The 16,353-nt window shown below is 33.6% G+C and overlaps 1 protein-coding gene across 1 annotated transcript; it reads right to left on the bottom strand.

Moving 5' to 3' along the window:
* Positions 1 to 243: 243 nt before the first annotated feature.
* On the bottom strand, positions 244 to 9,107 carry LOC121268891 (uncharacterized protein At5g41620-like). Its single transcript, XM_041173157.1, has 3 exons — positions 8,548 to 9,107; positions 2,746 to 2,871; positions 244 to 2,041 (listed from the first exon to the last, which is right to left on the bottom strand). Exons 1-3 carry the CDS (start codon positions 8,932 to 8,934, stop codon positions 524 to 526), a joined length of 2,031 nt encoding a protein of 676 aa, XP_041029091.1. The 5' UTR covers positions 8,935 to 9,107; the 3' UTR covers positions 244 to 523.
* Positions 9,108 to 16,353: the final 7,246 nt, after the last annotated feature.

The following is a 16,353-nucleotide window of genomic DNA, read 5'->3' on the forward strand; positions in this document are numbered from 1 at the left end:
AAATGCTTGTCAATGTGTTGAAGATGTAAGCCTTGCCGAACAATGTTTTGTATAAAACAACAATAAAAGTCTTTTTGGTTCATGATCCCGAATATCCAAACACGTGGGAAGTATTGGGAAAGCATTTGCATAGTTTCAGGAGCACTTCCACCAAATGTACCAATGAAAAACACTTTCCATACAAAGTTATGCTGTGTAAACGTGGGACATAGCTATAAGTGATGACTACCAGGGATGAGTGAATAAAGGCTGAAAGTAATTACTCAAATTTGTAATGGGTCTGGAAATTCTGACATGTAGCTCTATAGTAACATTACACTCATATACATACTTGAATTACAAAACTACACCAGAGAAGCGGAACTATGATCAATAACAAGGTGAGACTCAAAATCAGAAAAAGTATAGTAGCCAATATTCACAAATTCCCAACCACCGAGGCAGACCCATCCAATCCCATACTCCCAAATAGGAAGCTTTAGAACCTGGCAAACCGTTAAGCCAGTGAGTAAATCTCGGAAGCCTACGAGAAGAGTTTGAAGGTTTTTAAACGTGCGCGTGGACCCTTTGACCTTGCTTCAAGAAGCTTTGCTTTCAAAGTATTCTCCTTTAAGCCCGGAGGCAATTTTGAAGAAGGCTGGGGAGCATCAAGATCAGGAGATGCAAGTTTTTCCATCCATTGTCGTACTGGACTTGCCTGATTCCTCCATCCAGAGTTACTGCAAGAAGCCTCCCCATAAGTACTGTCAATATTTAAGTTTCCACCATCCAACAGTGAGAGTTGACTTCTTATTAGATTATCAACCATGAAATTTGGATTTGTCTCATGACTTTCATCGGGTTTATTTCTATTTTGGTAACTGTTGTCTTCAGCGGCTTCGCAAAGTTCAGACTTTTGCGATATGCTTACATCAATTGGCTTCCCTTCTGTAGTTCTACCTTGTTCTGCATCCACTTCCAGGGACTTCTTATTTCCATTACATGACATAGCCCAAGCCATCTGTTCTTCAAACTTAACTTGCAAGCTGGATGGAGTGCGGCTTTGTAACCGTTCATGAGAGAGGTGTTTTTTCTTCATTTCATTTGATTTCACTGCTTCATCACTATGACCACCTAAAGCTTCATCCTCATGTGTTTTTAAGTCATTTTTGCTTGGCTTGTTCAGCTCAAAACAATGTGAATCACTGCCTAAAGAATCTTCTTCATCACCCAGGTCCTGAGGTGCACTCAGAGCCTCATTCAAAGGGACAGATTCAAGTGACTTGCGACGATCCCTTGGAAGTGGATTTTCCATACTCTTGGAGTTATCCAGGCGTTTAGCTTGAAGAAAGGTTTCTATTTCAACGCATAACTTGTCCACTATTGATTTCTTTTCTGTAAAGCCATGTTGAGCTTCTAGTTGCATCTGCATTCGTTCATCAAGCCATGATTCAGATAGATGGAGAATCAGACGATCACGGTCAGCCCTTCCAGCCCAATCCTTGTCTGATTTCTGTTTTAAAGCATGCACCTCTTGTTCATAGCCTTTAATTTCCCATGCAAACTCGTCGCAGAGGTGTTCCAATAATGTCCTAGATTTTTTCTCTCTTTCCAGCTCTTTGAGAGCAGTAGAAATAGAAGATTTCACCTCAGAAAGCTCCCGAGCCAACTTTCTATGAAGACTCTCTGATCTTTTCCTTAACTTCCTCTCATCTTCTAGCTCATCTCTTACGGACTGAACTGCAGCATGGATCCTTTCCTGTTCCTTACTCTTCCTAACTAGTTTGTCTTCTGCAATTTGCTTCATCAAATCATCCATCTCATGTCGACCAGCTTGCCTATCTCGCATCAACTCTTTGATTTTGAGACGGGATTGGTCCAGCTCCATTTTCAATGCTTTTATAAATGACATATTAGACACATGCTGTTCTTCCAAGCTCCAGATCCGATTTAATACTTTGAGCAGTTCAGTAGATGTTTTAAGATTATACTGTGATTCACCTTCCCTTCCCTTAAAATCCAATGAACTGCTAGGAGTGACTGCAGGGTTGTAAGGTGCCACCTGTAAGAGAAAGGAATGTGAACCAACGAAAAAAGTACAGTGGAGAAAACTGATGGTGGAAGGTTAAGAAATTATGGGACATTGAACGACAAAAGGCAATGATACTAGGACTGACGGTCGAGAAGGGAGAATATCCCGTACACATTGTGAATACTGTAATGTCTAACATTGTGAATACTGTAATGTCTAGGAAGCCAACTATGTGTAGACCCGCTTGACTGATATTCATAATACAATTTAGAAAAACTTAAAAGCTCTGTATGGTAACACAAGCCATTTGACTTATCAAAAACATGTAATACAAGGCATTGGACTAACTCACAGCCCAAGGGGTATGTTTGGCGTCACTTGATTCCCCAGATACATCTTTTCCTCCCTTCAGTGACGCAAACGTATGGGTTCTTGATATTTCAAGGAAAATGCATGACTCCATGTTTTTTCACATTGCATTCAAGGGAACAAATATGTGAATCTGGTATGTGCCTGATCAATTGTGTAGGACATATCGTAGTCACTCTGCCTTGTTCTGGATGCTTAGTAGTATTGCCTCCAGAAAAACCAATATTCAAATAATTTTTTTTTGATCGGTAGAAAACCAATATTCAAATAATAACGAAATTATCCTTTTATGACACCTATTTTTCCCTTGAAATTAAAGGGAAAGAGCATTAAGTTGAATATGTCAAAAAGATCATGATTCTTACCTCCATGGAACTACCATAACTCGCAGGAGATAAAGGTTGCAAGGTATGATTGTTCCTTCCAATGGCTCGATGATGTTGCATCAGTGATGCAGCAATATGCCGCCTCAAACTGCTTGCACTCCCTGGCTGGCATGGGTAATCAGATATCAATCAGTCGTAAAGAGAGAACTAGGGCATTTGAGGTCCATCCTCTATAGGGATGTCTGAAACGAGGAAGTATCCATAACATGCACAGAGTTTGGGTATATTCGAGAATTGGTAGGTTTGCAAGATGAAAAAGAATAAATGCCCCAACCATAGCTCAGTTTTAAAAAGTTTTAATTGTTGATATACTAAACAACAAAGATATTATTATTTGACTATCCATGGAGTTGAGCAAAGACATGGTGGCACAGTCAGGGTTGAAGAATTATGTAACACTTTCAAACATTCAGATTTCATTACCGAAGTCCATCTCATGGAGAGCTGGTCGAATTGGGAGATGTATGTATTATTAAGGATCAATACAGATACATAGTTGAATTAGTAACAGTAATTTTTTTTTTTTTTTTGATAAATTAGTAAGAGTAAAACTTCATTCAGTTAAATTAGAAATCATCTCCAGACACAAAATTAAACTTCAAATCTCTTACCTTCAGTCTTCAGATGTGAACCGATTTCAAGATGTAAAATATATTCTACAGTTGAATCAATATGAAGAACATAGCTGCTCTCACTTGGTTTATCATGGCTGGAAGGTACTGATTTACTCTTGGTGGGTTTTCTTTACTGGAAGCCTAAGGGAAACGAACTAAACAAACATGGTTGGAGAAAGGGGAAGCTGATTCCACTTTCTTTCGGATTATGGCTGCAAAAAATTCAAAAACTATACGAGTGATGAGGATTAATGAGGAGACTATTTTGAAAACTCCCGAGGAGATTCATTGGGGGCAGTTGAATATTTTCAAAAATTTTTGGCCTCTAACCATCAGCCGTTATTACCCGACTTAGCACCCTGGGTGGAACAAGTGGTGTGTAATGAAGATAATGTGGCCATTTTAGAGCTTCCTTCAATCCAGAAAACTCCCGAGGAGATTCATTGGGGGGCAGTTGAATATTTTCAAAAATTTTTGGCCTCTAACCATCAGCCGTTATTACCCGACTTAGCACCCTGGGTGGAACAAGTGGTGTGTAATGAAGATAATGTGGCCATTTTAGAGCTTCCTTCAATCCAAGAGGTAAAAGATGCAGTGTTCTCCATTCCTACTGATTGTAGTCCAGGACCGGATGGGTTTGGATCCGGGTTTTCCAAAGCTTGCTGGGAAATTGTTGGAGAAGATGTGCTTATTGCTGTGCATGATTTCTTCAGAGAGGTGTCATTCCTAGAGAATTCACAGCTTCCTTCCTAGTTCTCATTCCAAAGGTGGATAATCCCAAAGGTTTATCATCGGCCTATCAGCTTGTGTTCGGTGTTCTATAAAGTGTGCACGAAAATTCTTGTGAGTCGATTATCTCCTTTGCTTTCTCGGTTTATTTTTGAGGAACAAGGTGCTTTTATTCCGGCCTAAGTATTTTTGAAAATGTGAGTTTGACACAGGAGTTGATCCAGAGTCTTCATAAACCTATGCGTGGGGGTAATGTTGTCCTAAAAATTGATATGGCAAAAGCATATGATAGTATTGATTGGGGATTTCTTACTCATGTGATGGCGGCCCTTGGATTTTCTACAGCTGTTCGTAATTTAGTATGGCAATGTATTTCTTCTCCATGGTACTCGGTGGTGATGAATGGAGTACCTAAAGGTTTCTTTCAAGGAGCTTGGGGTTTGCGACAAGGGGACCCAATCTCTCCCTATTTGTTCATAATGGTTGAGGAAATTTTGTCTCGCATTTTGAAGAAGAATTGTCGGGATGGCTTGATTGGTGCCTTCTCTCATCCTCGAGGTGCGTCAATCATCTCGCATTTGCTATACGCAGATGATATTGTCATTTTCTCAAATGGCAACAAAACCTCTCTTAAGGCAATATCGGACTCTCTTGCACCATATGAAACGTGGTCTGGACAGAAAGTGAGTAAGGAAAAGTCTTCTTTGATTTTTTCTAAGCACATCTCTACTGCAAGGAAACGACAACTCTTAAGGTTGACTGGTTTTTCTGAAGGGGTGCTTCCTTTTAAATACTTAGGAGTGCCTATGGTTTCTGGTAGACTTCAAGCCAGTCATTTTGACGATCTACTTGGGAGGATTCAGGATAGAATAGGTGGATGGAAGTCTCGGCTGCTTTCTAATAGAGCAAGGTTGTAACTTTTGAAACATGTGCTGAGTGGAATGCCGATTCATCTTCTATCTATCCTACAAGTTCCTAAGTCGGTGATTGTGGCTATTAGTAGATCTTTAAGTAATTTCTTTTGGGGGTATAAGGACGGTAAGCCAAAAAAACATTGGAAAGATTGGGCCTCGATGAGTCTACCTATGAGTGAGGGGGGTATTGGGATTCGAAATTTTCAAGATGTCCAAAAATCGTTACATATGAAGCTGGCCTAAAAGTTATTAACAGTTGACTCTTTATAGTCTCGGTTCTTTAAAGCCAAGCATGTAAAGGCTGATCATATTTCACTTTCACCCTCAAATAAAGGATCTCGGTTTTGGAAGATGTTGCTGAGTTGTATTCCTAGTATCCATGAACATTCAAAATGGAAGCCTAAGGAGGGGGACATTTCCTTTTGGTTTGATAAATGGTTGGGAGAGGAAGCTCTTGCAGATAGTGTTACTATCTTTATGCCTCGGCTAAAGTTGAAAGATTGTTGGTTGGATGAGGGAGGGCTGGGACTTGGATTTAATATTCCGGTTGGTTGGTCCTCAAAAGGCTCAAGATATTGTGAGCTCTATGTGTGGGCATAAGGATGGTGTAGACAGGCTGGTTTGGTTGCCTAAGGAGGATGGCAATTTCAGTACTTCGGGGGCTTGGGATTGTATAAGAATAAGAGCTCCAAAAATAAGATGGGCAAACTGGATATGGCACCAGTGTCTCCCAAAGAGGATGACGATTACTTTGTGGAAGTGTTTTGACAATGCACTAAGTGTGGATGATAGATTAAGAAGAGTGGGCATTCCTTTTGTATCTAGGTGTGATTTCCTTGCAGAAGGGGCTTATGAAGATCTGAACCATGTACTGGTTTCAGGGGAGGTGGCTAAGTCCATTTGGAGGAGATGTGCTAGTCAAGTGGGGATGTTGAGATCTGAATTTGGGTCCTGGGCTGAGACGGTGAATGCATGGTATCACAAAGCAACAAAAGGCCTATTATTTGGCATAATTCCTGCTATTGTAACCTGGATTCTATGGACTAGGAGGTGTAGTGCTAGGATGGAAGGTAGAATAGAGTCGGTGAAAGAAATGTGGTGTAAAGTCAAATTTTGGATTGCAAAAATAAGTGAGAAGGCTCGTGGCTACCAGATGTCCTATTGTCAAGATAAGATGCTACTAGTTGATTTAAATATCCAACCGAGATCTGTATATAGGAAGCGAATGAAACCTGTTTATTGGCGTCGACCAAAGCAAGGCTGGATTAAACTAAGCACTAATGGAAGTAGCAGGGGCAATTTAGGGATAGCTGGGGCAGGGGGTGTTTTAAGGGATGAAAATGGTAATTTGATAAAAGCTTTCTCCTCTCCACTTGGTCATGGGACAAACAATTATGCAGAATTTATGGGTTTACTCATAGGGGTGAGAACTTTCTGTTTACTTGGGCTGAATTATGTGGAAATAGAGTTGGATTCAATGATAGTAGTAAAATGGCTTTCGTTTGGCTAGGTGCCTTGTGTGGTACCTGGAGGACTATTGGGATGAATTTATGGGATTGCTTAGAGGTAAATGCTTTACTATCTGTCACATCTATAGGCAAGGTAATGCTCCGACAGATTATCTGGCTCCACTTGCATCGGATGATGGTGCTATAATGTCTTCATGGAGTAATTTGGAATTGGTTCCTCCTCTGTTGAGAGGACTTCTAAGAACTGATAAAGCTGGTCTTCCTTACATTAGACAGTACTAATTTTCTATAGTGGGTTGTGGTTTGCATTGTTGATTTTTTTGGTTGGAAGTCGCTTTGTTTGTTTACTTGGTTGGTCATGTAACCACGGTTTTCCTCTGCCACAAAGTGGGGGTTTTGAATAAATTCGGGGACGGGTCACTATTGAACACGTGATCCGGACAATTAAAAAAAAAAAGTTAGCTTGCTTTCAAAGCTTGTCCCACCCCTCATTTTATGGGAATGCTGGTTTGCTAGAAATGCAGCCAGGTTTGATGACCACTAGATAAGTGGATTTCATTGTCAGAAAGGTTGTTCACTAGCTGCAGGAACTCAATTTCTTATTGAATCCTGTTAAACTTGTTTCTATCTTGAAGCCTATTGCTCTCAATTTGCTTTATAATCCAAAACTGGCAGTAAGATCAAGGAAGCCTATTTTGGTTAAATGGTGTCCTCTGCCCATTGGAAAGCTTAAGATGAACTTAGATGGGGAATCAAAAGGGAATCCAGGCTTTGATGGTTGTGGAGAGGTGATTCAGTCCCATTCTAGTTCTTTCTCTTTTTTTTTTTTTTTTTTTTTTTTTTTTTTTTTTTTTCTTTCGATTTTGCTGTTTCTTGGGTGAGGAAGCAAATATATATGATGAGTTGTCTGCTTTAAATTATGCTCTACTACTCTATTATCAGCAGAATGAGCAGGATTTAATTGTGGAGTCTGATTCATTAGCAGCTGTAAATTGGCTCAAAAATGGTACTCAGCACCATTGCAGATAGTAAGAGTTGTTGGATGATATTTTGCAGCTTTGTTCTCAAGTGTCTTTCTCAAGATTTCTCATGTTTATTGGGAAGGAAATGGATTAGTTACTGGACGGGCTAACCTTGTTGCTGCTGGTACCACTGCTTCTTTTTCTTCAACTTCCAGTTTCCTCAGCATTTGATGAGAATCTTTGTGCTTGATAGATTTGAAGTTCCTTTTCGACTATACAACAGTTTTATTCTTTGTCATGCTTTTGGATAATTTTTTATTTATTTGATCTTCTGTATAGACATTTTGATGATATTGGCTTTCCTCCATCTTAAAGTGACATTATCAATGCACTTTGCATTCTCAAACTATCAAAATAGACCTACTGCATCCTCTTAGGATCTGACCATCAAAATTATGTCACGTCACCTATTTTAACGGTCAGAATTAAACTTGAGTGTAGTCAATATTCTGTAGGTCAGGGGCGTTAATTGTAAGTTTTGGTAGTCTGGGGTTTTAAATACAACATCAGATAGCTTGAGAGAGCTAGTTTTTCTTCTAAAAGAATCAATCAGACAATCTTACCAGTGGGCTAAAATATAAGGGACTCAAATCCTATAAACCCACGATGACAATTTTATCACCCAATAACCGAAGAAACCAAGAAAGAAAATAAGACTTTCCTCGTCAAAACCCTAACACTTACTGTCCACCAAGATGAACAAACTAATCTGTGAATAAAAGAGTGGCGCTAAGCTTTGAACAAGTAAAATATACGCATATATCCAAAGAAGAATGAAAATGACAGATTTAATAATTACGAAACATTCTAACAAGCAATTATGACTGGCATAAAACTCCAATAATCATTAATGAACCAAAGACGTGAAGAACAAAGACCCCCCGCCCAAGTACAAAACTAGGTGTTAAGGGGAGAAAGGTAAATCTTAAGCAACCAGAATCACTAAAATCTGGACATACCCAGAAACTCAATAATATCGAATTAACAATACCCAAAACAGAAACCTCAAACCTAGGGAAGAAAAAGAATATACCTGGTCAGGAGAACTAGGAGTATTGTCAGCCAAAAAGTGGGAAAGGTCAAGACCCTTGTCCTTGCTCGGCTTATTATAGTGGCGGTGTTGGTGGCGGCGCAGCCTGGAGTCAGGAAGAGGACCACCATTACTGACGCCCCGGTGCATTTTAGACGTTGGAAAATAAAGGTATTGGAACTCCCAGAGAGCCGCGGCAAGCTTTCTAGCAGAGGGAGGGTAGCTCTTAATGATGGTGTCATGGGCAGGAGGAGCCCAAAGTCTCCAAGACCGCACTGGAGTACATGGGCCCCCTCTTTTCCCTATCAACACTACCCCTCTTCTCAACTTTTCTCCCAAATTTTCTTCCTTTTCCGCTCCCCCTTCCCCACTTTTCTCACCCCTTTCCATTATTTTTTTTTTTCTCTCTCTCTCTCTCTACGCTCGAAATGGTTCTCTCTCTCTCATTCGTTATTTTCTTTGTTTATTTTTCTGTGAAAGGGGTTTTTGGCCTTTTGCTCTTCTCGTACTCTGGGTATGGCGTGTATTGGTTTTCTTCCTGCTGCCAGCTTCTCCAGCTCCGTTGTTGATCTCAATGGCCAAAGAAGGTCGCGAGAATTTGTTGGATTACCCGTCGTGCATTTACTCAGGTCACCCGCCAAATAGGTGGCACCAGTGCCAAAAGATAAATGATTGCTTTAAAAATAAGTTTACATATTTAAATAAAGAAATATTATATACAATCGTAGAGTGTGTAAGTATCGTACAATTGTTTTGAAAAAGAGTAGAGTTTATTATTAAAAAATTATTATTTTTATATAGGTCTCATATTTATTTAATTTTTTTAAAATAATTATACGATATTTACACACTCACGACTGTAGCTATTCTTTTTCATTTAAATAATTGTAAATTATTTTTATTTTCTAATAATTTATGAAGTTATTTTTATAAAATACGGCCACACTAGTAACAAAAATTTCTTAATAATCTTTCGAAATTTTTTTTTCCTCTTTCACCCCTAAACACTATAAAATCAAAAATTGAACAATGTTCATTTGGATACAGAAATTATCTCACTTAATTTTATTTCATCATTACAACTCATTTAAATTTCTATATATTATAATAAACAATTCAACTTTTTCAAATTTTAAAATAATAATAATATTAAAAAATAATATTCTAACAATATTTTATTCAACTCATCTAAAACTACCAAATCTTATTTTAGTTCATCTTACGTACCAAACGAGTTCTAAGAATAAATACTAAGACCTCGTTTGGTTATGCAGTTCAAATAAGAAGAGATGAGATGTTTTGTTGAAAATTGAATAAAATATTGTTATAATGTAATTCTTTAATATAATTTTTGTTTTGAGATTTGAAAAAGTTGAATTATTTATTATATTTTATATGAAAGTTTGAAATAATTATAATAATTATATGAGATGAGATGAAATAGTTTTGAGAAAGTCTACTTTACCTCCTCAATTTGACACCTCTATTTGACCGCTAGTCAAATTTTTTTTTTTTTTTACTTAGTAGTTAAAGAAGTGATTTTAAGTGTATTGATATATTTTTTTATTTTTTAAATATATTTAAATATATTAAAAAAATATAAAAAAAAAAATTTACGCTAGACGGTATACCCAGCGGTCAAAATAGGACGGCATAGTAGCCGCCCCCAATAGTTTTATTAACTAAATCAACATTACCGACGAAAATTGTGTTACTATATTAGCAATATTCATATAATAATAAAGATAAGTAATAATAATAATAATATAAGGTGGATTCTGACATGTACAACGACAAGACACGAACGTGTGATATTTGATTGATTGCCATATCTGATCCCTAAAGGCCATAGACCAACATCTAATGTAACCTACTCACTCAACAACTTGACATTAAGAAGAAGGAAAAAATAAAGTATATGACAAATTTGGGTTTTCATTTCAATGTGACATTTTTTGGTCATATTTCATCACTTCATTTAAATAATAACTAAAATCATAAATACTTTTTAAGGTAAATATTTATATCATCAATTAATTGAAAAAAAAAACAAAACAACTATTGGTCTGCCTGCCAAATCTTTCCGTGCCGTGTTGGAGTTTCAATACGTGTACCGTTGGATCCAATTCCAGGTGTGTAGCAGACTAGTACGACGACTCGCCGTTTACAGTACCTGTCAGGAACATTCACTCAAGTTACCTACCTGTCTCTCTCGATTCTGCCCAGCCTGTCGTATTCCATTTCATGAAAGTTAAATGTTTAGGTACGTTTAGAATTTAATATCATTTCAACTCATTTTAATTTATTATTATAATTTTTTTAAATTTTAATATAAAATATAATAAATAATTCAATTTTTTTAAATCTCAAAATAATAATAATATTAAAAAAATAATATTTTATCATCTCAACTAAACTCAACTCAATATCCAAACGTAACCTTAGTCGAATATTAAAAAGATTATTTTTTAATATTAATATTATTTTAATATTTAAAAAAATTAAATTATTTATTATATTTTATGTAAAAATTTAAAAAAATCGTAATGATTAAACGAGATGAGTTTAAATCAATTCTAAATTCAAACGGGATTAAATTAATAATGGGCTTTCATTAATATTGAAATATATTGTTTTTTAATTAATCTAAGTTTTTTTTAAAAAAAAAAAAAAAAAAGCATTTGTAGTGTAGCTCTAAGCGAATGTTAGAATCTTGGAAATAAGTAACGAAAATGTTATTTACACTTATAATTTTATGCACGTAATCATAGCGTGTCAATTATTAAAATGATAAAAATTTTAGGTTTTATTTAGAAATTTAATCCATCTCAACTCATCTCAATTCATCATTATAATTTTTTTAAATTCTAATACAAAATATAATAAACAATTTAACTTTTTCAAATTTTAAAATAGTAATAATATTAAAAAATAATATTCTAACAATCTCAACTCATCTCAATTCAATTCAGTTCAATATCCAAATACAATCTAATATTTGAAATTTCAAACACGAGTTTAAAAAAATTAATAAAATAAAGTGCATACTCAATACGTATAATATTGTATATAAAACTATACATATATGTAGCACCACGGAATAATAAGTAAGAGTAGGCTCAAATGATGAGGAACTCAATGCAAGTAATATGGTCAAAAAGCATGAGAGTTGCCCTTTTTACTTCTCTATAGACGATGATTAATCACTATCTCGTGTTTTGGAAGAAGAAGAAGAATATTGAGGTTGCCTCCGGTGGGCGCCATTAATATTCAAAAGACCCTATTTTTGACTGTTTTATGCCATATTTTGGTCAATTGCCTCCAGCTGGAAAAATTCTTTTTAAATTTTAACTACAAATCATGCAGTTATCACGGCATTGACAACTCGGTCTATAGTTTTTTCTTTCTTTTTCAAATTTTAAATATATTTATTGGTGTGATAACAAATGATTGACAAATAGGTAAAATATAGTAAATAATTTTATAATAATTTAATACTGCATCATAAAATGACATGATATCGATAATTCAAAAGATTTTTAAGTATCAGTTAAGAGTAATGCTAGGCTGGTGTGTTTGGCAAGTGAGAGTATTTCAAGTATTCTTACTATTATTTTTTATTTTATTATTATTATTTATCTATTTTTTTACTATTCATTACTTTTTACTTATTTTTTATAACTATTTAATATTTTATTATTATTTTTTTATTACTTTTTTTATTACTATTCATAAACATTCTCAACACTTCTCAAGTATTTTTTCTACCAAAATCAAGACAAGCTTTTTATAAAAATGTGGGCTCTATAAAAAAAAATGAGTTTTTCGTAATAAAATTTATTTTTTTTATAAAAAACTTACGTGAGACTTATACATTTAGAAATTGAATATATAATTTCTCATTAGTACACAAGATTTTCATGGGAAACTTCAAGAAAAGACGAAAAACAGAGAGAGAGAGAGAGACAAAAAAAAAAAAAAAACAGAGGAATAGATGGAGCCGCATCGCTCTGCACCACCCCTGTAGGTCTACAAAATAATAAAAACAGGCTGGCTTGCAAAGACTGCGAAAATAGAGCGAGTGAAACTGGGCCGGGAAGATGGAGGGGCTAATGCGTGCGGTATCCACTGGGCCCATTTTTTGTATGGCTTTGAAGGCAGTAAATAAGGACACTTTAGCCGTTCATGTCCTTGACGTGGGATCTGCAAATTGGGCTAATCATGCCATGCCTAGTTCCCCATAAATCCTAGGCCTAAAAAAGATCCGTTACTACACAACACTGCAATTCGATATGACATGTTTAATTTATTTTATAATATAGCATCAAGTCAATTTATAAATTAAACATTTCTCTTTGTATATAGTTAGTAGTACGAAGTTCAAAGGCAACACATTCCTCAATTTCAGGAATTATGAGAACTGTTAAGGACTTGTGTTTTTTACAACTTCTCACACGTAGCCAAAGAATAAAGGGACTTAGGTTTGATGGGATGCCTCTAATATTTAAGTAAGTGAAAAGTAATATGATTCATTAGATGAGATCATAATTGACAAATAGAATTTTGTGACTTAGTCGAATAATATTCGATAACTGTTTCACCTATTATTTCTTAGTTGTTCTTGCTTAAGAAAAACATGGCCTAATTAAGGATAGAATTGAAAGAGAGAAAACCCAACGAGGATTCAAAAGAAAACGTTGTTAAATACAACAAAACATTGCCCTCAACTACCAAGGAAAATTAAAAAAGAGTAATGTTATATGATAAAATGTACAAGCGTCGAATAGTTATTTTGAAAAATAATAGGATCTATAATTAAAAAATTAATTTCTTTTATGTGGATCTAATAAATATTTATTTTTTAAAAAAATTAGATAATATTTACATACTCATAACTGTAAATATAATTTTTCATTAAAAAAAAGAAAAAATGCTATACCCGCAGAAATTTTTTACCGAAACCTTTTAAGATTTTTTTTTTTTTAACTTAATAATTAAAAAAATATTTTTAAATGATGTGGCGATTTTTATAAAAAAATATTTTTAAAAAATCACTCTTTTCGGTGGCCACGAATTCATCTAGCAGCTTCCTTAAAGAAAAGTTAGCACTCAAAACTGCGTGTAATGATGACCCACGAGCACTGGATGATCAGACTATTTTGTCCCTGTCCTCGTGTGGTATTTAAGTACTCTCATTGTTATTTTTTATTTTATTATTATTTATTATCTATTTTATTATTATTTAATATTTTTTATCTACTTTTTATTACTATTTAAAATTTTATTATTAATTTTTATTACTTTTTTAATACTATTTATAAATATTCTCAACACTTCTTAAATATTTCCACCATTCAAACCTCACATGTAAATTATTTTGCTTACGCTTTTAGTTCTGTTTGTTTTTTTAAGGTACGCAGCAAATCCCGCCTCATTTGAGAATGTGACCAGAATTTTATATTTTGTTTGAGAGTGAGGTTACTATGCCGTCCCATTCTTATCTGGGAGGTTTTCTTCTATTTTTTTTTGTCACATTTTTTTTTCATATTTAAATATTTTTAAAAAATAAAAAAATACAACAATACACTTAAAATCACTTCTTTAATCACTAAGTAAGAAAAAAATTATGCAAGTGGTCAACTAGAGCAGTAAGAGTGGGGCGACAGACTATCTTTTTCCTTTGTTTGGAAATTTAAAATATTATATTTTAATATTATTATTATTTTAAAATTTAAAAAAATTGAATTAGAATTTAAAAAAATTGAATTGTTTATATATTTTGTATAAAGATTTAAAAAATATATAATAATGAGATGAGATGAAAATTTTATATCTCATCCTACCCCAAACTTGCCCACACTAGATGCATCAAAAGACTAGGCAATATGCATGCACCAGCTATATTTTCAAGAGAGATTTATGTCTGGTCAATTTTTCATATTGTATTATATATTTGATAAATATTATATAATTATTTTTATGTGTCTATTTTTTTTTCTTTTTTTCCTCTATTTCACTCTAAAAAAGTTATTATAAAATCACTCCTAATGACTCTTGTAAAATACATTTTTTTAAAAAAATATAAAGAAATTTGTTCAAAAAGAACCTATCATGAATGTTGTATTTCATCTTCATTTTCCATTTTGCTATAGTGATTCCGCTACATCTAGAGGATACTGTTCACACATGTAAAATATTTTTAATTTGTTTCTCTCTTCTCCCCACTGTTGAACTTTAGAAAAAATTCATTTAGCCCTTATTTGCTTATTTGGTGCAAGTTTTTCCTTGTGCTACCGTTGTGCTTGCATACGCAAAGTTCATTGGTTTGCTCTTTTTGGGTGTTCCTTTAGTTTTCTCTCTCGTTTTCCATTTTTTGTGATTAGAATAAATTGGTATATATTTGCTTTGCTAGTCTTACAATTTACTCAGGCTTTGTTCAGTTACTGAGAAAGTCTAGAAGAACTTCACTTACTTGGGTGGAGAAAAAAAAGAAAAGAAAGATAATTGTTCTTTTTATTAAAACTATTTTCAGAATCCATTACCTTTAATAATTTTTTGTTACATATCAGTTTTTGGGTGATGAAAATATTGAAAGATGAGGAAATATTGTAAATATTAAAAGATATGAGAAGATTGAGAAAATATTTAAAATAAATAAAAAAAATATTTAAATAATATCAAGAAAAAATAAATAAGCTGATGTATGATATATTATAAAAATCAATATGTAAAATAGAAAAAGTGAATTTTAGTAATGTATTTTAATAAATTTTATTTTAAAATTTAAAAAAATAATTTTAATATTTATGATATTTTATGTAAGAATTTGAAAATATTGTAATAATTATTTATAATTATGTGAGATGTGACCTAGTTATATTTTGTCTTTTTTTATTTATGAGAAATTAAAAACTTCTAGAATTCAATTTCTAATGGGTCGATTGATTCCTTATAATTCCTTAAATAGAGGAAAAAAAAATAGATATGTAAAATGAGTTTTATAATTCTTTCCTTATTAGTCTGACATTTGATTCCTTTAGATATTATTATTATTTTTTTTATCTCTTTTTTTCTTCTTCTCAATCATGTCGTAAATGGTGGCGAGATTTCATAAAGCTATAAATCATGGGTCGATTGAATGGCATCATTTCTTTGTGATAAGGATTAAGGACCATTATTTATTCTTTTTTTTAATAACCACTAATCTTCCTTTCTTCGTATCTGCCCTTTATTATTTAAGTAATGCGAAATGTTTGATTAATGGTCCATTTAGAAACGATCACTATGAGTTTACTGTAATGCCTTTAGGGTTAGCAAACGTTCCAGCAGCTTTCATGAATCTTATGAATAGAATGTTTCTATAATTCTTGGATTTATTTGTCATAATATTCATAGATGACATCCTCGTATATTTTAGAAATGCTCACTCATACAATATCATAAGAAAATGGCAAATCTAATATAAAAATAAAATTCTTATTTCAATCCTAGAAACCAAAATTACTATAAGATTCACAATCATCAATCTATCTATTTAATGGTATCCCGATTAAGAGTAAGGATAGATATGCAACTATTTTTACAACCATATTTTAAATTAAAGATATTTTTGTATAACGATATTACATTTATAAATTGTTTTACAAAAATGACATTCATTTAAAACAGAACTGTATAAAAAATTGTAAAAAAAAAAAAAATAATAAATAAATAAATAAATAAATTGTGCATCAGATTAAAACCTCACTCATAATGATCATCCAATTTTAGCTCCTTTGAACACAAATGATTGATAAGAACGACACAGTC

This window comes from Juglans microcarpa x Juglans regia, chromosome 6D (assembly GCF_004785595.1).
Source record: "Juglans microcarpa x Juglans regia isolate MS1-56 chromosome 6D, Jm3101_v1.0, whole genome shotgun sequence".
NCBI lineage: Eukaryota > Viridiplantae > Streptophyta > Magnoliopsida > Fagales > Juglandaceae > Juglans > Juglans microcarpa x Juglans regia.